This window comes from Heterodontus francisci, chromosome 7, assembly GCF_036365525.1.
Source record: "Heterodontus francisci isolate sHetFra1 chromosome 7, sHetFra1.hap1, whole genome shotgun sequence".
Taxonomy (NCBI): domain Eukaryota; kingdom Metazoa; phylum Chordata; class Chondrichthyes; order Heterodontiformes; family Heterodontidae; genus Heterodontus; species Heterodontus francisci.
The window spans coordinates 122,290,999-122,316,149 of NC_090377.1; the positions used below are offsets into that span (position 1 = coordinate 122,290,999).

The 25,151-nt window shown below is 41.8% G+C and overlaps 1 protein-coding gene across 4 annotated transcripts in view; it reads right to left on the reverse strand.

Moving 5' to 3' along the window:
- The window catches only part of ccnyl1 (cyclin Y-like 1), a 129,636-nt gene that overhangs the window by 26,640 nt on the left and 77,845 nt on the right, over positions 1 to 25,151 (reverse strand). For 3 of the 4 annotated variants that reach the window (XM_068036083.1, XM_068036085.1, XM_068036086.1), the window contains 2 exons: positions 23,172 to 23,334; positions 4,796 to 15,132 (listed from right to left, as the gene is read on the reverse strand). In XM_068036083.1, coding sequence (XP_067892184.1) covers positions 15,016 to 15,132; positions 23,172 to 23,334 — 280 coding nt within the window. In that variant the 3' untranslated portion in view covers positions 4,796 to 15,015. Of the gene's footprint in view, positions 1 to 4,795; positions 15,133 to 23,171; positions 23,335 to 25,151 lie in introns of those variants that run through there. The other variant, XM_068036084.1, reaches the window with a different exon arrangement.

Below are 25,151 nucleotides of genomic sequence, written 5' to 3' on the forward strand. Positions count from 1 at the left end.
CATCAGCGAATATCCCCACTTCTGACCTTATGATTGAAGGATGGTCATTGATGAAGCAGCTGAAGATGGTTGGGCCTAGGACACTAGGCGGCACAGTGGTTAGCACCGCAGCCTCACAGCTTCAGAGACCCGGGTTCGATTCTGGGTACTGCCTGTGCGGAGTTTGCAAGTTCTCCCTTAGTTTAGTTTAGAGATACAGCACTGAAACAGGCCCTTCGGCCCACCGAGTCTGTGCCGACCATCAACCACCCATTTATACTAATCCTACACTAATCCCATATTCCTACCAAACATCCCCACCTACCTATACTAAGGGCAATTTATAATGGCCAATTTACCTACCAACCTGCAAGTCTTTTGGCTTGTGGGAGGAAACCGGAGCACCCGGAGAAAACCCACGCAGACACAGGGAGAGCTTGCAAACTCCACACAGGCAGTACCCAGAATTGAACCCGGGTCGCTGGAGCTGTGAGGCTGCAGTGCTAACCACTGCGCCGCCCATGTGTCTGCGTGGGTTTTCGCCGGGTGCTCCGGTTTCCTCCCACATCCAAAGACTTGCAGGTGATAGGTAAATTGGCCGTTGTAAATTGCCCCTAGTGTAGGGAGGTGATAGGGAATATGGGATTACTGTAGGGATAGTATAAATGGGTGGTTGTTGGTCGGCACAGACTCGGTGGGCCGAAGGGCCTGTTTCAGTGCTGTATCTCTAAATAATAAAAAATAAATAATAAACTCCTGCAGTGATGTCCTGGAGCTCAGATGATTGACCTCCAACAACCACAATCATCTTCCTTTGCACTAGGTATGACTCCAACCAGCAGAGAGTTTTCCCCAATTCCCATTGACTCCAGTTTTGCTAGGGCTCCTTGCTGCCATACTCAATCAAATGCTGCCTTGATGTCAAGGGCAGTCACTCTCACCTCACCTCTTGAGTTCAGCTCTTTTGTTCATGTTTGAACCAAGGCTGTAATGAGGTCAGGGGCTGAGTGGCCCTGGCGGAACCCAAACTGAGCATCACTGAGCAGGTTATTGCTAAGCAAGTGCTGCTTGATGGCACTGTTGATGACACCTTCCATCACTTTACTGATGATTGAGAGTAGATGGGGTGGTAATTGGCTGGGTTGGACTTGTCCTGCTTTTTGTGTACAGGACATACCTGGGCAATTTTCCATATTGCCGGGTAGATGCCAGTGGTGTAGCTAATCTGGAACAGCTTGGCTAGGGGTGCGGCTAGTTCTAGAGCACAGGTCTTCAGTACTATTGCTGGAATATTGTCAGGACCCATATCCTTTGCAGTATCCAGTGCCTTCAGTCGTTTCTTGATGTCACGCGAAGTGAATCGAATTGGCTGAAGTCTGGCATCTGTGATGCTGGAGACTTCAGGAGGAGGCCAAGATGGATCATCAACTCAGCACTTCTGGCTGAAGATTGTTGCAAATTCTTCTGCCTTATCTTATCTAATCTCTAATCTAGTTGAACTTTTTGAGGAACACGCTAATAAAGTAGATAAGGGTCCATGGATACTATCTATATGTACTTCCAGAAGGCATTCAAAAGGTCTCATAAAAGAGATTATTAGCAAAAATGAGAGTGCATGGAATTAGAGGCAGCCTTCAGATTTAGATTGGAAATTGTTTGGGAGGTAGGAGAGAGAGTTAGGATAAAGCTTACATACTCTGATTGCTCAGATGTGACAAGTGGCATTCCCCAGGGATCTGTTCTCAGACTTCAACTTTTAACCATATCTATTAATGACTTGAATAAAGGAATTGAGTTTTATATCCAAATTTGCAAATGACACAAAGTTAGGATTCCAACAAGGGTGAAAGATAGGGGAACCAAGAACAGGGGTTCCTTGGTTGACGAGGGAGATAGAGATGATGATGAAACAATAAAAGAGGGTGTTTGATGCATTTCAGGTGAACTCATCAGGTGAGAACCAGGCTATATACAATAGGTCGAGGGGGGAGGGGAAGAGGAAAATAAGACTGGCAAAGAGAGAATGTGAAAATAGAATGGCAGTTAACATAAAAGGGAACCCAAAGATCTTCTACCTGCATTAAATAGTAAGCGAGTAGCAAGAGGAGAAGTGGGGCCTATTAGAGAGAGAGGGGGTAATATATGCTTAGAGAAGCAGGGCAAGGCTGGTATACTTTGTGTATCAGTTTTCTCTAAGGAAATGGAGACTGACAAAATATCAGTAGAAGCAGTAAGAGTAGAGGCAATGAATAGAATAAAAAGTGAGAGGGGAAGGTACTAAAAAGGTTGGTCATGCTTAGGGTAGATAAGTCACCTGGTCAGGATAGCTTGCATCCCAGGTTGCTAAAGGAAGTGGGGATAGAGATAGTGGAAGGGCTTGCCATAATCTTCCATACTTCCCTGGATATAGGGGAGGTGCCAGAGTCATGGTTTGGAGAGTGGAAAATGTGACACACTTATTCAAGAAATGGTGTAAGGATAGTCCTAGCAACTGCAGGCCAGTTAGTTTATCAGTGGTGGGTAAGATTTTACAAACTATAATCGGGGTGGGGGGGGGGGGGGGGGGGTGGAATCAACAGACACTTGGAGAAGTTTGAGTTAATTAAGGATAGCCAGCTCGGTTTTGTAAAAGGCAGATCAAGCTTGACAAATCTAATTGAATGTTTTGATAAACAGATAAGGTTGATGAAGGGTACGTGGTGGATGTTGTTTATATGGATTTTAAGAAAGCACTTGATAAGGTACCACATCAAAAGGTTGGTTAAGAAAATTGAGCTCGTGGAATAGGAAGGTCAGTGTCCAATTGGATAAAAATTGGCTTATGGACAGAAAGCAGCGAGTCCTAGTAAATGGTTGCTTTTCAGTCTGGAGGATGGTCGACAGTGGTGTTCCCCAAGGTCTGTGCTGGAACCACTGCTTTTTTGATACAAGACATCAAACTTGGAGGTGCAGCAAACAGCGAGGATATGAACTGCCTGCAAAATAACATGGATAGGCTAGCAGAATGGGCAGAGAGGTGGCAGATGGAATTTAATACTGACAAATGTGAGGTACTGCATTTTGGCACAAAGAATAGGGAGAGGCAATATATACTTAATGACACAGTGCTAAAGAATGCAGGAACAGAGGGACCTGGGGTGCATGTGCATCAATCTTTGAAGGTGGCAGGACATATTGAGAGAATGATTAGTAAAGCATATGGGATCTTGGGCTTCATAAATAGAGGCATGAGTACAAAAGCAGGGAAGTTATGCTGAACCTTTATAAAGCTCAGGTTAGGCCCCCAACTGGAGTATTGAGTCCAGTTCTGGTCACCATACTTCAGGAAGCATGTGAGGGTCTTCGAGAGGATGAAGAGGAGATTTACCAGAATGGTTCCAGGGATGGAGAATTTTAGTTCCAAGGTTAGTTTCGAAAAGCTGGGTTTGTTCTCCTTAGAACAAAGGAGACTGAGTGGAGATTTATAGAGGTATACAAGATTATGACAGGTATAGGTAAGTTAGACAAGGAAAAGCTGTTCCCATTAACAAATGGTACAAGGACTAGGGGACACAGATTGAGGAAGCACTTTTTTTTAATGCAGCATTTGGTAATGACCTGGAACGCACTGCCCACAATAGTGGTGGAAGCAGAGACAATGACTTCAAGGAGGAATTTGGATGGTCACCTGAGAGAAATTGACTTGCAGGGCTACAGGGATTGAGCTGGGGAGTGGTACTGACTGCATAACTCCATGGAGAACTGGCATGGACTTGATGGGCTGAATGGCCTCTTTCTGTGCTGTAAATGTATCTGTAAGTAGTGTAGTTGGAAACAGGAAGCTGCAAAGAGGCATAGACAGATTAAATGAGTGGGCAAAACTATGGTAAAAATGGTTTAATATGTGCAAGCGTGAGGTCATCCATTTTAGACCCAAGAAAGATAAATCGGAGTTTTTTTTAAAATACGGTGAGAAACTAGGGACGATGGAGGAGTAGAAAGATTTGGGAGTCCCACTACACAAATCATTAAAAGCAAGTAGACAAGTACAAAAAGCAATCAAAAAGGCCAATGGAATGTTGGCCTTTATTGCAAGTTGTTGGAATACAAAGGGTTGGAAGTTATGCTTCGGGTGTAAAGAGTCTTGCTCAGATCCCAACTGGAGTACTGCATTCAGTTCTGGGCACTGCACTTCAGGAAAATATAACAGCCTTGGAGAAAATAGAGCACAGATTCTGCAGAAATATACCAAGGCTGAGTTAGGAAGTCAGATCGCATAAACTTTAACTGTATTCTCTTGAGCATAAGAGATTGAGAAGTGATCTGTTCAAGGTGTTTAAAATGATAAAAGGATTTGATAGGATAAGTGGGCATATTCTTAAATTTAGGTCCAGGCCCTGCAGAGGCAAAATTGGGAAGCATTTTGTCACATAGAGGATAGCAGAAATTTGAAATTTTCTCCCTAAAAGGCAGAGGTTGCTGGGGAGCTTTCAAGATTGAGATAGATGGGAAAATGGAGTAGAGTTGCAGAACAGTCATGATCTAATGGAATGAAGCAGGCCCGCGGGACTGATTGGCTTACTCCTCTTCCTATGTCCCAGAGACCAAGAAAAACCACTGATTTACTTGTGCATTGTAGTACAATTTGTACTGAAACTTTGAATTCTTTCAATATGCAGATTGGCAGTGATCAGATGCAGTGCTATCTCTAGGCAGCAACATCCCATTGCATTAGGGAAGGGAGTCTCCCCACCTGAGAATAGTGAACTCACAAGGAAAAAAAAAACAAATTTTCCATCATGGGCATCTTAAGAATTCAAACAACTGACCTCAAGACTCTTGAATGAATCAGGTTTATTAGTTTTCAAAAATAATAAATCTTCCAAACAGGTATGAACAGGATAAGAGCCGACAATGCTTTTGAGATGAAAAATAAACAAAGTTCTTTCCCGCCCTCTCCAATGGGTAGTCCAGCCACCAGCGGAATGAAAACTGAAAATGCTGGCAATCTGCAGCATCTGAAAAGCAAGTAAAAGTTCTGGGTAGCCTTCCAGACGCTGGCAAACCTACTGCGTGCTACCCGCACTCTCTCATTTTAAATTTCCAGCTGTTTTCGCCCCTCTCTCCCCCACTATATGTGCACAAAAGGATGAAAATGTCCCTTTGCATATTCAAGCTGGAAACATATCAGTAGTTCTTCTTTGAGCAGGACCCATGTGGAGCATGTCCATGCTCTATCATCGTATGCAGTCTGTTCTGACTAAGATCTAGTTGGTTTTTCTATGTTAGTTGGTTTGGCAGTGGGAGCACCTTGCACTCAAGTTGAGATCAATGGCAGTAACAACAAAAAAAGAAACATTGCAGCTGCACATTGCCACACTGTTCTTAAAAAATAAAGAAGGGAAATTTGAGAGATAAAACTGTAAAGCCCATTGGCAATTAACTTTCTGAACTAGCTGGTTGAGAAACTAGAACGTTGAGCTTGCATTAAAAGAAATCTTGTACCATGGCCCACTGTTTAAGAATGGATGGAGTTTTAAAAATGGAAAACCAACATCCTACTGAACACTTTATGCCACTTAAAAGACAGCATAGCAGGACAACCAGTGCAGTCTGTATCCATCCTTGTGAATACTGCGCCACCACATTTATAAAAGGTTTCATTTGCATGAGAAAGCTCAAATGAACACACACAAACATTTTCTCTGTAAATAAGGTTTCCAGAAATGTTCAAGCAAAAAAGTAGAGAAATAAAATGCAGAGTCAGTACTTATTAATGCCACTCCATTCAATCTCAAAAGCAGGGGCCCATGTTCCTTAAAAGTGAGCTTTATTCTGCTGAATTGACACATATACCTAAATGCGAGGCATTCGCATTTGCCCCATAAAACGCATCACAATTTCACACCATTGGGGAAAAACTGTACATAAAACATAAGCATCCAGGGTTGCCTCTCAATAATACCCTTTCCCTTCAATGTTTTTCTTCTTCCCGCATGAAGGCATTAACTCTGCTGTTGGGAGTGGTTCCACCAATGGCAGTCACCCTCCAGTACCTTCCCCAAGTGGCCATTACTCAGGTACAAGCCTTAACAGTGCTGGTAAAATATCAACTGTAGAAGACATTGCAGCTGTGCTAGATAAGTCCTGAACCGACATACATACACGCACACATGCACAAACCTGACAACAGCTGCAGATTAGCTACGAGAGGGAATCCGGACTGACTTTCCCCTGCTCCAAACAAGGACTTAACGGCCATTTTAAAGCATATAGGAAAAAGGGGGCGGTTATGACTGTGGAAAAACCTCCCTTTACAGCATTCAACATTATGGGACAAATCAGATGAATACAATTCTTCCTTAAATAAGCAAAGCAAAAATTAAAAACATTTTCATTCACAATTTATCTTAATACTGATTTAGTAAATGACTAATATTTAAGCTGTTCACAGCTTTATTTTCCTCTCTCTTCTCCGTCAACTACTACAGTAGATGATATTATTGGCAGAGCCTGGGGTATTACAAAATATACCATTTCCACAACCACACCATTCTTGCTACAAAAAAGTTGAATTATAAAGTTGTTTAAAACTATCTTTTATAAAAAAATGTTCTTGCATTAGTTACAAACCATAATTTGCAGGTATATATTATTCTACCATTACTTTATATATATATATATAAAAAAACATGTATATATTATTTTTTTAAATCACATATAAGTACAGAAATTCTACTTGAAATGCAACAGGTATCAATCAAGGTTTCACAAGAGTTGCTGAGATCAAGTTATAGCAGCAGCTATTTGAAGATGCAGTGTTTTGCACTTCCCCACTCGACAGCTCACCTGCCATCTATAGAAATAAAAAAATAATTCTAGCTGCACATGGTGTTGCCAACCCTCAGAACTGCCCTGGAGTCTCTAGGAATTAAAGACTTTTCCTGGACACTGCTGCGAGTATAAACCCAGGAGGCAAGTCATAGGGGCATTAAAATTGTTAACTTTAAAAAAATTTCTTAGAATACTTTTATTTATTAATTATATAAATGTTGGAGATGGGAGGAATGGCTGTTTGACTGGGCAAGACTGAAGGTCATGTGATGAAACCTCCAGGAATATGTCCAACCAGAGTTGGCAACTCTAGTTGCATAACTTTCCTCAAAGCAGGCTCCAAATATCAAATGATTAAACAAAGAATAACTTTAGAATGGCTGGCAGTGACCATTTTGATGCAACATTACAATATATAAATTGGATTTGTTCTGTTTTTACACTTTACAAAGCTAGATTTCTGATACAGTTTCTCTAGCATGTTTCAGGATTGTGTCAAGCGACTGTGCAATTGTGCTGTCAATAGGCCCTCCTGTAAATGTCGTGTTGGGAACATCTACTACTGGACAATGTAATGAAAAATTCCAGGGAAAATATAAGAGGTAACAAAAGAGCATCTACAGAGAGAACATTTGGACCATGTTGAAAGTTATGGTGAGTGGTACTTAGGAGGGTTCAAGTATACTTTGAATATGTCTTGTCTACCTCCCCATCCTCCACTGCTTGAGGCAGCAACAGATCATCAATTGCTTTACCAGCAGCAAGGACAAAACCAGATCAATTTACGGAAGGAGGTGCTTGCCATAATTGTTTCCAATCAAAATACCTGGGCTGAAAATGGATAAAACAAGGGCAAATTTACATGGCAACCAGTTTGTGAGCTAGCACAGAGAAGATATACCACCTGAATAAAAGAGGTCACTGAATATGTTCGAACTCTTTCATTTTCAAGAATGTGATGGTTGCAAAAAAACTTAATGGGTATTAACCCACAACACCATAAAATAAAACTCTGCAACACCATCAGCGTGTTTTTAAGATTCAGACATTTGTTCAAATCATTCTTGATCAGTCACTACTATTTGCAGACTTCTGATCACTGGTGTGATCCTTCATGTTGGCAACTGTTAACTATATCTCTTTATTGGCCTGGGACCAACAGAGATCAAAATTCAAGTGATCACCTAGATTGTTTCGCTGTTGTATGCCAGCCTCAGTAAACACTGAACTTGCACAAGGATTCAATAAAGTCAGTGTTACACCACCTGCAGTGGTCCAACAAGCAATGCCATGGAGAAGGCTTCAAAAGCCTGAGATTACTCACAAACACACACAGGAAGAACTGACCTCAGCCATGCCAACAGTGCAGGAACCTGGAATGGGTTCTAGCAGTTTGTCATGGGAACAAAGGAAATTAAAATTTTACCCAAGGCCCACTCTCATACACCTTTTAATTGCTGGCTTGACCAGCTTGGCAGCAGTGTTTAAACACTCGAAAATCCTAGAATACCTGTGCACATTAGTCAGTGATTCTGAGTTAGACAATCATACAGCACACAAGGCAGCTATTCAGCCCATCATGCCTACGAAGGCCCTTTGAAAGAGCTATCCAATTTGTCCCACTCGCCAGCTATTTCCCTATAGCCCTGCAATTTTCATCCCTTCAATTTATCCAATTACTATTCAATCTGCTTCAACCAGTCTTTCAGGCACAGCATTCCAGATAACAACTCGTTTATAATAATAGTTCTTATAAAATCTGTATTATAATAGCCATTAGACATTGCAAGGTCCACAGGCCAAGACTAAAGGTGTCCAGCATAATCATACTTTGACAATGGACCCATCTGCTTTAGAATAAGGAGGGATGTTGGTGCCTGAATGTTTACAGCGTTACAACATCTAGATAAGGGTTACAGTATTCAGACATACTGGAGGTAGACTGGATTTGTAAACCTATACAAAATCTGATTTTCCTCTGTACCTATTCGCGTGTGTTTACTAAAAAAATTAAGCAGCATATATGTGAAGAAAAAAAATTATTGTAGCAGCTTCCAGTGGTTTGAATCAATTAGATTCAAAAGCTAACTGGAAAGAATTTCTGTCTCAAAGTGGGTAACCAACACAATAAAGGAGAAGTGTTTGGGTGAAGGAAAGAGTCATATTGAAAAACAGTATGAAAGCAGAGATGTCTTTAAAATTACCCTTTTTTTGGTAAATGTTGTGTAATGTATAAGTAGCATATCCAAATCAAAGCTGCAGGTAACATTAAGCTGGTAGAAATACCCTTCAATAAGCAATCCAGGGCAGCAAGAGGGTAAGCAAATCAGCATTCTAGCATTTTGCGAAGATATACTGGTGCTTAAAACCCAGGTTGCAGTTAGATTTTGGGAGATCAAGAAGTTAGTTCTGCAGTAAAACAGATTAAAGAGAGTTCAAATTTCCTTAATGAAGGAATAAAAGGTGGCATCAAATGTTGAATGTGTTTAATCAGAAACAGAAATGAAGGTGGTGTAAGGGAAAAGGAGCTTTGGGGAGAAGAGAGAGAGAGAGAGAGAGAGAGACGGAGACAGAAGGAAGGTGGGAGCAGGACAAAGTGATATTAAAACAGCCATATATGAAGATTCTACAGGTTTACTGCCAGATGCACAAAGGCCATAAAGGCACACTGCAGATTTTCATCTCACCGTAGTAAAGCAAAGTAAACCAAAATCAACAAGACAAGGCATCACATACGACATATACATCAACACACCATGGCCAATTCCTAGTGATAAAATGGGAGACATTTAAAAAAGTATAGGAGAATGGTAATTTGTAGGCATTATACAACAGTAAATATTTACACTGTTTACCTGCAATTATTGTCGACTCTATAAACAGCTCACAGCAAATGCTGATGGTGGTAAATCATCACTGTCTACATGTGTCTATTTTATATAGCTCTGAAATTTGTATTTTGCAATGCTTGGAAATTCTAGCATACAGGATTGGGATCTCAGCTGTGATATCCCCATGAGCAACTACTCAGTGTTAAAACTCATGCATACTGAACGGGCAATCAGGCGAGGCACTGGAGGGACTGCCACCGCCAATGGAAGAAAACCAGGTGCCAATGAAACATTCTACCTTCCACAAATGCCGAGCTTCACCATTCCAGCCAGCTGCTCACGAAGGGAGGAGGTACAAATGAAAAGGGAGGTTTTGAACCTAACTGTAAATTACAACTATTCTATTTATGCACACACTTCTGCGTTATGCAAAGTTTCTTACAATATTTTAAAATGGCGGTGTTCTTAAGCCTTTCATGAAGTCAGCAGAAAACACTCCACTGATAACAGATTCAAACAAAGTGCACCATATACATGGTAGAGTACAAGATATATCTAAGCTCCCATCAGTAAAAATGAATGTTGTGTGATTTATTTATTTGTTAATAAATCTGTTAGCTTTCTCTCTCTCATATAACTATTTTGAAAATAATTTATTTGACGAGGATCAGTACAGACACCAAAGGATTGACTCTCCTGAAGGTTATGCCCATTGAGGTTCTATGTTAAGATACAGCTACGAACAACATTAATCGAGCTATGGCATACCAGTCCCTACCAAACTAGCATGGAAGGAAGGCTGTTAAATTTATACCTCAATAAGATGCTGGATCAACTTGCATTATTATAAGTTACTGGAAGGAACAAGGTGGTAAAAATGCTCAGTGTCAGCCAACACTGCAGTCTGGCTGTTTCAATCGCTATCTAAATTACTAGTTTTTCTTGGGGCAACGGGGTGGAAAGGTTTATTTCAAGATGGGGTGGAAACTTGCAGCAAAATTCTCGCCAATATTTTTCATCAGTTACAGTATCAGATTTGAAATTCACAGAAAAATTATCCTTTTTCCACTGTTCACGCTCTGAGCACAGACACGTCAAGCATTGCCAATTTATAGCCTCTTCAGTTTTTCTCAGCCTTTCCACCTGTCTCTCCTCCTCTAAGATGCACCTTAAAACCTACCTTTCACCTGTTCTAATATCTCATGTGGCCTTTTGTGTCAAGTTTTGTCTGATAATTCTACTGTGAAATGCCTTGGGAGATTTTAGTATGTTAAAGGCACAATATAAATGCAAGTTATTGTTTTTGGCTGTTACCACAATCTTCTTGAAAACCTCCTAAAAAGAAATATGCTGATAAAGCAAGTGATGGTGAATACAACCATGAAGACTTAATTTAAACAGCATCAAACCCTGGGTTTCAGGATCTGACAGTGCATGCTACAGCAGAGTCTACACCTCACCTATCTATACAGAAAGCAAGTGTAGAATTGGCCCAGGTGGGCCAAATTGCCAGGCATTTCAGTTACTCAAGAGTAGATGGAGAAATGTTCCTGAAATTTTAACATTTTCTTTTTTATGGTGCAGACCCATTGCAGGCCCTTCTCTAAACTCAGCAGAAACATGCCAAGTACCACATATCAACTGAGCCAATATCACCTCATCCCACTGGGAGTCAACTCTCCCATTCCTGTGAATGAAATGGGAAAACTCACGAGTCCTCCTATCTCCATGGCAAAGATCTCCCTTGAGCTTGAAAGGTTGTGACAGTATTACTTCAGTCTTGGTTTAGTACTACAATCAAAAATATTGGTTCATTTATTCATCAGTCCACATGTCACAAAGGCTGCCCAATGATGAAAGTGGGAGAAAGGGCAACTATTAAGATTGGTCTGATACTCTGGTCAATATCGTACTCAAGGCATGTTGACCAGCTCCTTACACAATAGTGTCATTCTCAGCAATAGCAACCTGCCTTTGTATTTGCCCAAGAGCACTGCAATCCTGCAACTCCTGTGCTTCAGCAGGTACTTAAGGAACCTAATATTCATTCATTCATCAAAGTTACAAAATGTATCATCTCCAGCTCAGCTAAACTATGCTGCACCTACCATCCAGGCTGTACATTACTCAGTGCTAATGGAATAGACCAGTGTGCTCTCCCCACTACCCTATGCATACATGTTTCCTTTAATTGTTACCTTTGAAAATATCAGCGTAATTAATTGAAGGGTTTTTCTATAGGTAACAGTTTTATTCAGAAAGCAGAAGAAGATGAAATCTTTATAACCCACTTCTCAGCAGCTACCATTAATTTCAGGAAAATCAGCCTTTTGTTCTTTGAACACACAAATCGGTATCTACTTTCACCACCTCTATGTCTTCACAAGTGAAACACCCATTTGGATTTGAGGGGAAAAAAATAGGGCAACAATTGCTAGCTGGCAAATGTGCTCCGGACAAACTCCTCCCATCATGATGTCAGCAGGGCGGATCCACTTCACTCCCTCTTCAATTAAATGGTTGTTTTCTGGACTCAGCTGAAGAGCTGTTTTGCAGAGAATTGCTCTTCCAAAAGGAAGGAATATTGTTGATATTTCACATTGAAAGCACCATTTTTCCTCCTCTACTGTTGCTTTTCCCTTTTGCATTGGCCTACTTGCGTATGCAAAACCTCATTGCTGCTTCCTCACGTTTTAAAAAAATATTGAAATGTCTTTGGGGAAGTTAATGTATTTTTAATAAGGTTTCCTGTTTAGGTTAAAAATGGAAAAAAGGACATCAACTTCGTACTAATCTCGCTGGGCCAGAAGTAGAAAGGGTTCAAGCCGATTTGTTGTCGTTTGGACTGTTGCATTATCTGCTGCTGCTGTTTTCCAGGTCTTAGTTATGAGAGAAGCACTGTGTGCTTAAGGGCGAATATTTAATTATAAAAAGTTAAGCACCATAAATCCCGCGCATTGCACGAACTAACCTGCGCAAGCAGGGGAGGGTAGGTGAAAGCCAGGAATAAAACTTGAGCTTAGTTTCAACAGTTTATTACCAGGGCTTCTGGTTTATGCTGAACAAACAAGTCAAATTTGTTTTCTTTTTGACTAAACGGGATTCAGAGATTTTTGTTAAACCTTCATTTTGGCGACTGCGTTCTGCCTGTATCGGTGGCCTTGTTCATTAAAATCCCATCACTCCTCAAAAACTGCTACTGCCTCATGCCCTATCTGGGAGAAGACTCAGATGCCTCCCATTTTACTGGCTGAAAAGAGTATGAAATGCACTTACAAAGAAATGAGCAATGGGACAAAATGAAAATAAACCAAAATGCTTGTACTTTAGAGATGAAAAACATGAATTGTATGAAGAGTTAAAAACGGGTTGCTCTCAGTGAAATGCAGACAGACAAGTTACAGCGGCAGTAAAGGTTTACTTCTTCCATGTGATGGGATTGTACCAATAACAGGGACTATACAACCTGTCTGAAACAAGCCATATTTCTATAGTAAACAGTTATAAAGATGTTTTTCAATAGAAACAGAAGTTGACAGATGTCTTTAAGGTTATGAAAGGGTTTGACATAGAGTAGTAATTTCCACTTGTGGGGGAGTCCAAACTAGGGACCATAAATACAAGATTGTAACTAATAGATTCAATAGAGAATTCAGGAGAAACTTTTTTTTTTACACAAAAGCGTAGGTAGAATGTGGAACTCCCTACCTCTGCTTTGAGGTGATTACCATAGATGCATTGAAGGGGAAGCTAGATATGTAGATGAAGGAGGAAGGAATGAAGGATTTGTTGATAGGGTGAGATGAAATAGGGTGGGAGGACGCTCATGTGGAGCATAAACATCGGCACAGAGCTGATGGGCCAATGGTCTGTTTTTGTATTGTAAAATCCTACGTAATTTGCTTACAAGCATTCATACCAGTGTTTAGAGTCATATATCTGCCCAGAAGATGAGGCGATGTCACAAATCAGAGTACAATTGATGACTAGCAGCACTGACCCCTAAGCAGAGTGAGGACACTGGACTGGTATGTGGGTACTTACAGCAGCTGAGTGAGGCAGATATGGGAATGGCAACCCCAGCACTCAGACGCTACATCAGGCTTGCCTGCCCTTTGGACTCTCAGCCCTACCCCCTGCCCCCAAACCACTTATTCAGATCAGCCTGGAACAAAAAAAATTCCAAGAATTAAAAATACTGCAGTTTAAAACCCAGTAGCTTCGTTGGAAACTCTGCTCCTGCACCGTAGGTGGTAGTACAGTTTTATTTCAGGCTTATTACACAGTAAGAGCCCTATATCTGAGGTAATACTGTCATCTTCAAGATAAGAAGTCTGGACTGATGTACATATCAATGTAAGGCATTCGACCTGAAATGTTAAATTTCTTTCTCTCTCTCTCCCCTGCCTAACCTGCTGAGTGTTTCTAGCATTTTCTGTTTTTATTTCAGATTTCCAGCATCCTATTGTATTTTCAGACTCAACAATGGTGTTGGGAGTGGAAGCTTGCAGCTAAGAGATGCTTATGTAGATATATCTCATAGCTTAGCTGCCTAGGGCCTAAGCTCTGGAATTCCCTCTCTAAACCCCACATCTATCTCTCCTCCTTTAAAACGCTCCTTAAAAACTAACTCTTTGACCACCTTTTTTGGTCACCTGCCCTAACGTCACATGTGGCTCAATGTCAAATTTTGTTTATGTTAAAGGTGCTAAATAAATGCAAGTTGTCGTTGTATACCTGTCCAGCCTGCTAGGAAATGATGTAGATAACGCCCAAGCAATGAGATGGGAAAAAATATTTAATGGGATGGGTTGGGGGTTAAGGTGGTGGTAAAAGAAAAAACTGCCCAAGCTTTAAAGCATGCATCACAGAATTATCTGTGGATACACGCTGGTTAAGTCCATCCTATGCCTAAAAGGAATCTTTATCCATGGAAAGCTTTGAAGTTTGTTAAACTCGCACAGTGGCCACGGTCAGTAATTCACCCCCAATTCTGATGCCATTTACTCTCGCACAGGCTGCCATTGTCCCAACCTACCTGTACAGTCCACTCAACATGATTTCAATTTGTTTTGGATGTTATTTCTAAAATTAGAACAAATTAAAATAAAAGCTTGAGGAACTTCTCAGTTACAGGCCTACACAGTAAGCATAAAAATCTCCACACTGCAGGTTGCACACTGCTGTCAGTGTAGTGTCAAAACATTTTTTTCTCCCTTCTCCTAAAAGGGCCGTGCAGCCATGCGGCCAACAAAAAACATTAATCTCTTAAGTGTGCTCTTCAGTGCCAGGAGCTGCGACTTGGGATCCAGCTGGAGGAGGATTCAGTCGCCCAACTGGAAGACTCTGTCTCTGCTGGTGCAATACGTGCCGATGAGATAAAGTCTCCGGCCTAGGACAGGATGGCATTAGAACGACTAATTCCTATCAAATTGTCGGCGCTGAATGATCGCCTTATAGCAGCTTTGCTCATGTCTTTGTATTTGTCCTCACACAACCTGGAGATAGCCTGGTGGGAGGAAAAAACAGATTAATTACCCGGTCCTTTCTTTTCCATTAACCTCATTTATTATTCTCCCCTTTTTATCAATCCACATTTTTAAGTTCCCTTCTTTCTCCAAATCTCCCCATGCCATGCAATATCAGTCATCCAAGATGGCAGGCAGTTAACACAGACAGGACCCCTGCCAACAGAAAGATTATTTCATCATTGGTGCAGTTAATGACTGCTTGGAGATAGGGTCAAGCCTGGAAACTTGTCCCTCACCACCCACCTTTGGAGAACAGCAAGGTCCAAATTGGGCTGTGCCATTCACATAACAGTCTACAGAATGTTGCAAGACAACTTCTCATTGCTCACTTCCATGCCCACCTTTCCTTGAGGTGTACATATGTACATGGTTCTTTTTACAAAAAGTTATTCTGCAAGGATAGCACTGTTTTTATGTAGGAGAGTTTATCAATTTTGCAGACCGAGAATCAATGTAGGTCAGTGAGTACAAGGGGGTAATGGCTGAATGGGATTTGGTACAAGTTAGGATATAGACGGTGCAAGGTGGGAGGCCAGGCTGCAGAGCATGGGGTCACCAGGAGTGTGTTGTTATTTAAGGAGCTGAGGGCGAGGATGTATTTGGTAAATTTTGAAAATCGTTGAATTAGTAGAGGGCTGGGGGCATACTGCCAGCTGAAACTCATGTCGAGATAAGGTGAGGCATGACACAATGGTGACTCAATTTAGGAGCATGCCAAGATTATCCATGTGTCCTAGTCAGTGGTCTGCACTGAGTGCTGCTAGTGGGCACAGATTATGAATGAGGGAGTTTGGTAAATGAGATTTTAGGGGTTAATCTCTCTAAAGTCTAGTTTTTGTTTTGTTTACATTTAGCAATTAACTAAAATTAATGTTTAAGTAAGAGGCAAGTTAAGTTTCTTACAATTTTAAACAGGGGTATACAAGTATCATCACCTCATTCCATGACAATATGAAAAGCAAAATTCAGCATAGCGGTGCCTTATCAGACCCGTTTCCTATCCTGAGTGGCATGAATAGGGCTGTGTTCTCGCACCTATACTGTTTGGGATCTTCTTCTCCCTGCTGCTCTCACATGCGTTCAAGTCTTCAGAAGAAATTTTCCTCCACACAAGATCAGATGGCAGGTTGGTCAACCTTGCCCGTCTAACAGCGAAGACCAAAGTATGGAAAGTCCTCATCAGGGAACTCCTCTTTGCTGACGATGCTGCATGAACAATCCACATGGAAGAGTGTCTGCAGAGACTCATCGACAGGTTTGCGGCTGTCTGCAATGAATTTGGCCGAACCATCAGCCTCAAGAAAACGATCATCATGGGGCAGGATGTCAGAAATGCTCCATCCATCAATATCGGCGACTATGCTCTGGAAATGGTTCAAGAGTTCACCTACCGAGGCTCAACTATCACCAGTAACCTGTCTCTCGATGCAGAAATTAACAAGTGCATGGGAAAGGCGTCTGCTGCTATGTCCAGACTGACCAAAAGGGTGTGGGAAAATGGCACACTGACACGGAACACAAAAGTCCGAATGTTTCAAGCCTGTGTCCTCAGTACCTTGCTCTACGGCAGCGAGGCCTGGACACTGAAACTTGCTGGTCTTCCAGTGCAAAGAGTTGTCCACGACCGAATGTTGTGGACTGGCACATTCCAAGGTCCAGGACTACGTGCTGAGGGACGCACTAAAGCTTGGGACAGCCGCGGCAAAGGCTCAATGGGGAAAGACTACTGTGTAAGGTACGCCCCACCAAGGTGAACCGAGGGGCTGGACCAATGAAAAACCCAACTGTATCCAGAAAATATTTGGTTTGCTGTAAAATGTACATCGCATGAAAAATGAAACGGAACGGTTGTGAGGCAACTCACTCCTGTATTGAAGGAAACTGATCTCTTTTGCACTCCTTGTATTTTTTGACTTTGTGCTTTTTGGAACTGTTTGGTAATGTTTTTTTTTTATTACAGTTTTTTTATGAATAAAGTATATTTTGGAAATAAAAAAAAGCGAGGCCTGGACAATGTATGTCAACCAAGAGCAACGTCTCAACGCATTCCATCTTCGCTGTCTCCGGAGAATCCTTGGCATCAGGTGGCAGGACCGTATCTCCAACGCAGAAGTCCTCGAGGTGGCCAGCATCCCCACTATATATGCCCTACTGAACCAACAGCACTTGAGATGGCTTGGCCACGTGAGCCGCATGGAAGATGGCAGGATCTCCAAGGACACATTGTACAGTGAGCTCGTCACTGGTATCAGACCCACCGGCTGTCCAGAAAACACGACATGAAATCCTGCGACATTGACCACATGTCGTGGGAGTCAGTTACCAGCGATCGCCAGAGCTGCAGACAGCTATAAAGGCGGGGCTAAAGAGAGGAGAGAGCAAACTGTGTAACAGCCCCGACAACCAATTTTATCTGCAGGGCCTGTGGAAGAGTCTGTCACTCTACAATTGGCCTTTATAGCCACTCCAGGCACTTACCCATTGTCTCTCAAGACAAGGAGGCCAAAGAAGAATACAAGCTCTCAGAGTAGCTGTAGCTAATTAAGTAGGTAGCTAGCTTAAACTGGTTCAGAGCTTGAGCAAAGCTGACACATGATTGTTGTCAGAGACTATAAATTCAGGGGACTCAGTGCTGCTTGTCTGCATTGAATGCTGCTGGTGGGCACAGAGTGTGCAGAAGGGAGTTCAGTAAGGAGGGGAACTATAAATTAATTGCGATAAATTTAAATTTAATTAACACAATAAAGATGGCAGTTCAGGTGATGTGTCGTGGCTGCAGTATGCGGGAGCTCCTGCATGCCATAGCAATCCATGGCAACCACATCTGTAATAAGTGTCTGTGGCTTGAGGAGCTTCGGCTCAGTCATTGAGCTGGAGACCGAGCTGCAGACACTGATACATCAGGAAGGGGTAAAGTTACCTGGTCACTTTGTTCCAGAACGCAGGCACACCCCTTAGGATAGGGTGGTCTATTTTGATCAGTGGTCAGGGACAGGAGGGTGTGACTGCGAGTCAGGCAGGTAAGGGGATTGAGAAGGTGGGAATGGAGGAGCCTCAGCTCTTGCAATTGAGCAACAAGTTCGAAGTTCTTGCAGCTTGTATGAACAAGAGCGAGGGCTGTAGTGTGGATGAGCAGACTGACCATGGCACAAGAAGCTGTTCAAGCGGGGGAGCAGAAAGGAATGTAGTGGTAATAGGGGACAGTATACTTAGGGGGATTGACACTGTTCTCTGCTGCAAATAGCGAGAGTCCAGAAGGCTGCGTTGCCTGCCTGGTGCCACGCTTCGGGACATCTTCTCAGGGCTGGAGAGGAATTTACAGTGGGAGGGGGGAGGATCCAGTCATCGTGGTCCATATCGGTACCAACGACATAGGCACCAACGACATAGGCAGGACAAGGATAAAGGTTCTGCTTGGTCAGTATGAGGAGCGAGGCACCAAATTAAGAAGCAGAACCTCAAAGTTAATAATCAATGGATTATTACCTAAGCCACCTGCAAATTGGAGTAGGGCAAATAAGATTAGAGAAATGAATGTGTGGCAGAAGTGGGTTCCGGTTCATGGGGCACTGGCACCAGTACTGTGAAAAGTGAGGGCTGTCATGTTGGGATGGTCTACAGCTGAACCGTGCTGGGACCAGTGTTCTAACGAGCCGCATAACTAGGGAAGTAGAGAGGGTTTTAAACTAAATAATGGGGGCAAGGGATCGAATTTGGGAAGATGTGGTAATTCAAAGAGTAGAGACAAGGCAAGAGAGAAAGGTATTAGTATGGGAAAAGATAAACAGACCATGACAGGAAGGGACAGAGAGAACAAATTTAATTAGATAAGGCTACAGATTGCAAAAATAATAAAAAGAAAAAACTAAAGGCTCTGTATCTGTATGCACGTAGTTTTCGAAACAAAACAGATGAACTGATGGCACAAGGAGAAATAAATAAATATGATCTGACAGCCATTACAGAGACATGGCTGCAGGATGACAGATTGCGGCCTGAATATTGAAGGGTACACGACATTTAGGAAGGGCAAGAAATGAGGAAAAGGTGGAGGGGTGGCTCTGTTAATTAATGATGGTATTAGCATATTAGAGAGGGATGACCCAAATTCAGGAAAACAGATGTAGAAGCGGTTTGGGTCGAAATGAGAAATGATAAAAGCAAGAAGTCACTTATGGGAGCGGTGTACAGGTCCCCTAACAGTAATCACACGGTAGGACGGGGTAAAAAGGAAAAAATAATGGGAGCTTGTCAGAAAGGTACGGCAATAATCATGGGGGATTTCAATCTACATATAGACTGGAAAAATCTGATGGACAAAGGTAGCCTAGATGAGGAGTTCATAGAATGTTTTCAGGATAGTTTCTTAGAACTGCACATTCTGGAGCCAACCAGAAAGCAGGCTATACTAGACCTGGTATCGTGCAACAAGACATAGGAGTAATTAATGACCTCGTAGTGAAGGCGCCCCTAGACAGCAGCGATCATAAGATGACTAAATTTTACATTCAGTTTGAGAGAGAAGGATGGGTCTAAGACTAGTATTTTAAATTCAAATAAGGGCAATTATGAGGGCATGAAAGCAGAGCTAGCAAAAGTGAACTGGCAAATTAGGTTAAGGGATAGGTCAATGGCAGACATTCAAGGGGATATTTCAGAATACACAGAACAGATACATTCCAATCAGAAAGAAAAATTCCAAGGGGAAGACCCACCATCCATGGTTAACTAAAAAAAGTTAAAGATAGTATCAAACTTAAAGAAAAAACATAGAATTACACAAAGATGGGTGGCAGGTCAGAAGATTGGGCAGAATATAAAAAGCAACAATGAATGACTAAAAGATTAATAAGGAGGGTAAAATTAGAGTACAAGAGAAAGCTGACTAGAAATATAAAAAGTGTGTGTCATGCAGGCCCCCACCTGCCAAGAATGAGGCACATTAATTTCGCCACATGGACATTAAATTTCCAATTGTTGCTGGGAAGAAAAGGCCTGTGACAAGGGATTTGCCAGGCCCCTGGCTGGAAAGACATTTTTGCATATTAACAGACAGTGCGTGGAGCAAAGGAGCTATCCCCTGCTCCAAAACAATCCACAAAACTGACGTACTCAAACTAGTTAGTCACATGACTAACCTGCTTGGCAGTCTGGTTTTTAAAAAAAACTGAATTGTAGTTTGAACTGAGAGCCTGCCGAAAGCTGTTTGCTCCTGGATTGAAAAGACTTCTCCTGGCTGGCTCGTCACAGCCTCTCCTGTCTGCGACCATCTCTTTCTCACGGAACTCCAAAACCCACTGAAGACACATGAACTCCAAGACAGAAAAATCTCCTACAGTGAACAAGGTTTAAGAAGAATACTAGACCCCAATGAAAAGCAAGATCTACCTACAATCAAGGACTCTACAGTGTGCTCGAAGCACAGTAACAAAGAACCCTCTTCAGAGATTGCCTCTAACTTTTCCACTTAATTTTTCTTCGGCTCTTTCTGTCCCTATCTGCATGTGTCTATCGCGCATGCATGCTAGTGTGGGCGCGTCGTGTATCCGTAAGCGTTAACCGAATTAGAGTTTAAGTTTAAGGTTCATAAATTTCAATCTTTCTTCTTTAAACCCAAGAAAACTTGTGTGTGCTGGTTTCTTTGCCTTATAATTGGAAAGTGGTGAACAAGGATTCACCAAGGGGGAGCTAAAAACACTACGCTTAAAAATAAAGCCATCTTACAGTAAGACCAGATGAAGGCTGAAAGGGAACACTAGACCTCTTTCTCACCCAGACGTAACAAGAGTAAGAGTTTCTATAGATATTTAAAAAAGAAAAGAGTTAACAAAGTGAGCGTTAATCCTATAGAAAGAGAGTCTGGGGAATTAATAATGGAAAATAAGGAGATGGCAGATGAATTGAATAGATATTTTGTATCTGTCTTCACCATACAGGATACAAGTAACATCTCAAATAGCTGCAAATCAGGAAATGGAAGGGATGGAGGAACTCAAGAAAATTACAATCACCAGGGAAGTGGTCCTGAGCAAATTGTTGGAGCTATGTCCTAGGGTCTTAAAAGAAGTGGCTCGTGAAATTAGTTGATATGTTGGTTTTAATTTTCCAAAATTCCCTAGATTCGGGGAAGGTTCCATTAGATTGGAAAATAGCCAATGTAACTCCTTTATTCAAAAAGGAAGGGAGACAGAAAGCAGGAAACTACAGGCCAGTTAGTTTAACATCGGTCATAGGGAAAATATTAGAAATTATTATTAAAGACGTTATAGCAGGCCACTTAGAAAAATTCAAGGTAATCAGTCAGAGTCAACATGGTTTTGTGAAAGGGAAATAGTGCTAAACAAATTTATTGGAGTTCTTTGAAGTAATAACATGTGCTGTGGATAATGGGGAACCGCTGGATGTACTGTACTTAGATTTCCAGTAGGCATAAGGTGCCACATCAAAGGTCATCGCAGAAAATAAAAGCTCATGGTGTATGGGGGGTAACATACTAGCATGGATAGAAGATTGGCTGGATAACACAAAACAGATCAGGCATAAATGGGTCATTTTCTAGTTGGCAGGATGTAACAAGTGGTGTGCCACAGGGATCAGTGCTGGGGCCTCAACTTTTTATAATTTATATAAATGACTTGGGTTGAAGGGACCGAAGGTATGGTTGCTAAATTTGCTAATGATACAAAGATAGGTAGGAAAGTAAGTTGTGAAGAGGCAATAAGGAGGCTACAAAGGGATATAGGTAGATTAAGCGAGTGGACAAAGATTTGGAAAATGGAGTATAATGTGGGAAAATGTGAAATTGTCCATTTTGGCAGGAATAAAAAAAGCATATTATCTAAATGGCGAGAGATTGCAGAGCTCGGAGATGCAGAGGGATCTGGATGTTCTTGTGCATGAATCACAAAAGGTTAGTATGCAGGTACAGCAAGTAATTAGGAAAGCTAATAGAACATCATTTATTGTGAGGGGAACTGAATACAAAAATAGGTTATGCTTCAGTTATACAGGGCATTGGTGAGACCACATCTGGAATACTGTGTACAGTATTGGTTTCCTAGACTAATACCCAGAATGGATGGAGTTTCTTATGAGGAAAGGTTGGACAGGCTAGGCTTGTATCTGCTGGAGTTTAGAAGAGTAAGAGGCGACTTGACTGAAACATATCCGATTCTGAGGGGTCTTGACAGGGTGGATGTGGAAAAGATGTTTCCCCTTGTGGGAGAAGGTAGAATGAGGGGTCACTGTTTAAAAATAAGGGGTCGCCCATTTAAGACAGAGATGAAGAGAATTTTTTTCTCTCAGAGGGTCGTGAGTCTTTGGAACTCTTCTTCAAAAGGTGGTGGAAGCAGAGTCTTTGAATATTTTTAAGGCAGAAGTAGATAAATTCTTTATAAGCAATGGGGTGAAAGGTTATTGAGGTTACAATCAGATCAGCCATGATCTTGTTGAATGATTGAGCAGGCTCAAGTGGCCTACCCCTGCTCCTAATTTCTATGTTTGTATATACTTTGTAGGTCACAGACATAGTGGCAGCTTCCAATAAGGCAAGCCCGGCACACACGTGAAAAACATTGGCAACGCCTGTGAACCAGCAGGTCTTGGATTTAAGCCCCACTCCAGGGACTTGTACACATAACCTGGACTGACACTTCAGTCTAGAATTGAAGGAGGAGCTGTCTTTTGGATGAAACTTTAAACCGAGGCTTTGTCTGCCCACTCAGGTGGATGTAAATGATCCCATGGCACTTTTCAAAGAGACACTTGGGTTTTCCCAGTTACTGGCCAACATTTAACCCTCAACCAAAATCACAAAGAAAAAAGATTATTCGATGATTTACCTCATTACAGTTTGTGGAATCTTGCTATGTGCAAAATGGCTCCTACATTTCCCTCCATTACTGCAGTGTTATACTTCAAAAGTATTTAATTCGATGTAAAACACTTTGGGATGCTCTGAGGTTGTGAAAGGCACTGTATAAATACAAGTTTGTTTGTACTTTTTATTAGTCATTACCTCCAGTTTCTGTGCTCTCTCTTTATTGAGTGGCTCCAAGGGGAAGTTCATATTGTTGTCATCTGCCAGAGAGCGCAGATCAAAGTAATATTTGGCATAAACACTAGCAGGAACATTAATGTTAAACTGTAGCAGCTCTAGAAACTGTCTCTCCATCTCGTTCCTGTAAGGAAAGAAAGCACCATGAGAACCATCAAGAAAGCAAAATACCTGATTAATAGGGACAGCAGATAATTACCGACCAGCCCAAATCGAAAATGTAATTGAATTCAACAACCCAGCAACCTTGGAATGTGCAGAAAAATTAAGCAGTAGCCAATAGCCAGACCATTCTGCAATATCTTTTGACCCATTCCAGCTTACAACTCTCAACATTGCTTGCAAATCTATTTGTACATTTTCACGCTCCCAAAGCATCCAGATTTGTACACTCTCACTGGGCGAATAGCCTGCCTACACTTGGTATCTAGGACTTCTAGGTGAAAAATACCCACTTCGGCGAAGTACCAGAGGACAGTAGCTGCCTGTGGAATCATGTCCTGGCACAAGTCCCTGTCTTCAGGAAAGGAAGGGTGAGTGGAGAAATTTGTTTTGTCTACCAGATAATGCCAAACTAACAGCAACATTTGTATTTCGACTGGTTGTATTAAGGGTTATGAAATCAAGTAAATAGAGTTAAGATACATATCAGCCATGATCTGATTGCCAGACGCGAAGGGCTGCATGTTCTACTCCAGCTCCCATATTCCTAATGAAACCTCAAGCCGTCAGATCCAACTATGAAACTATAGGTATTCTCACACTGCAGAGGTGCAGCATGAGGCACTCATGCTTGGTCTTCTGTTTACAGCACCACTCCCAAGGGAGCCAACTAAATACACAAACACGAGCCTGCGAATGCGCCTTTGACTTAAACCTGCGGAGTTAGTAGATGTATTTGCACTCCAGGCTTCCAACTTACAAAGCAGCACTCAGCATATATGGAGACCGTATCCTGTTACACAATGCTGATGTAAGAGGGCAGCAGACAGAGGCCATTCATCAAAACAGAATGAAGTGCAAATGTAAATATCACCTTAGAAGTTGAAATGTTAGGCTATTTTTCATTACCAGGCTTAGATAGGAGTAGGTTTGCAACTATAATTAACAGTATATACAAGATGCAAAGTCAGATGACAATAACTGGACATCCTCTAAATCAGCTTCACATAAGAATACTTCATCCCATAAACTGAATTGACAAAACTGGGGAGAGAGAGCTTCAGTCTGCCTCCTTTCTGAACTCTAGCATCCCCACAACAGATGAAAAGGATTTATATGTTGTGCATTATCAGCAAATGACTCAGAGCCACTTTCACCAGGATGATAACAGAGAGAAATTTACTGGGGAGGGGAAAAAAAAACACACACACAAAGGCCTCGGTCAGTCGCCACGGCAACAAATGGACTCTCAGAATGCTACTGTTATCATGTCAGAGGATGAGGGCCCTTGAACCTGCAGAGACGCATTACAGAAAGGCTTTTAACAGGAAACTGCTCTTCGTTATGCAACAGGCTAATGCATAGGTAGCATATACTACGAGTGCTGCACTTTGCTGCCCTTGACATTCTGCGGCCATGGAAGCTGTGCAATTCTCCACGAGCTTTATTTAATAATTATCTTAAAATGAACCTCAATGCCCACTTACTCTCATCTTTTACAAGCTTCCATTTTGAGCGAGACTGAACAAAGGCACTAATGTAAAAGACAGCCTCAACCTTCTTTTTAATTCACTTGTCATTCACTCCTATAATCACAACAAAGGTCTTCGAAGGGAGCATTTAGAAAGTGTAGCAAGTAAATAAAGCTGCAGAGTCTCACTAAAATTTGCAGCAAGCTTCTCTCAGTGTTGCTCGAGTGCGACCCGTGAATGCTCCTAAGAATGGCTGGGATCATTCATCCAGCCTGTTTCCTAGACACTGAAAAATGACTCATTACCT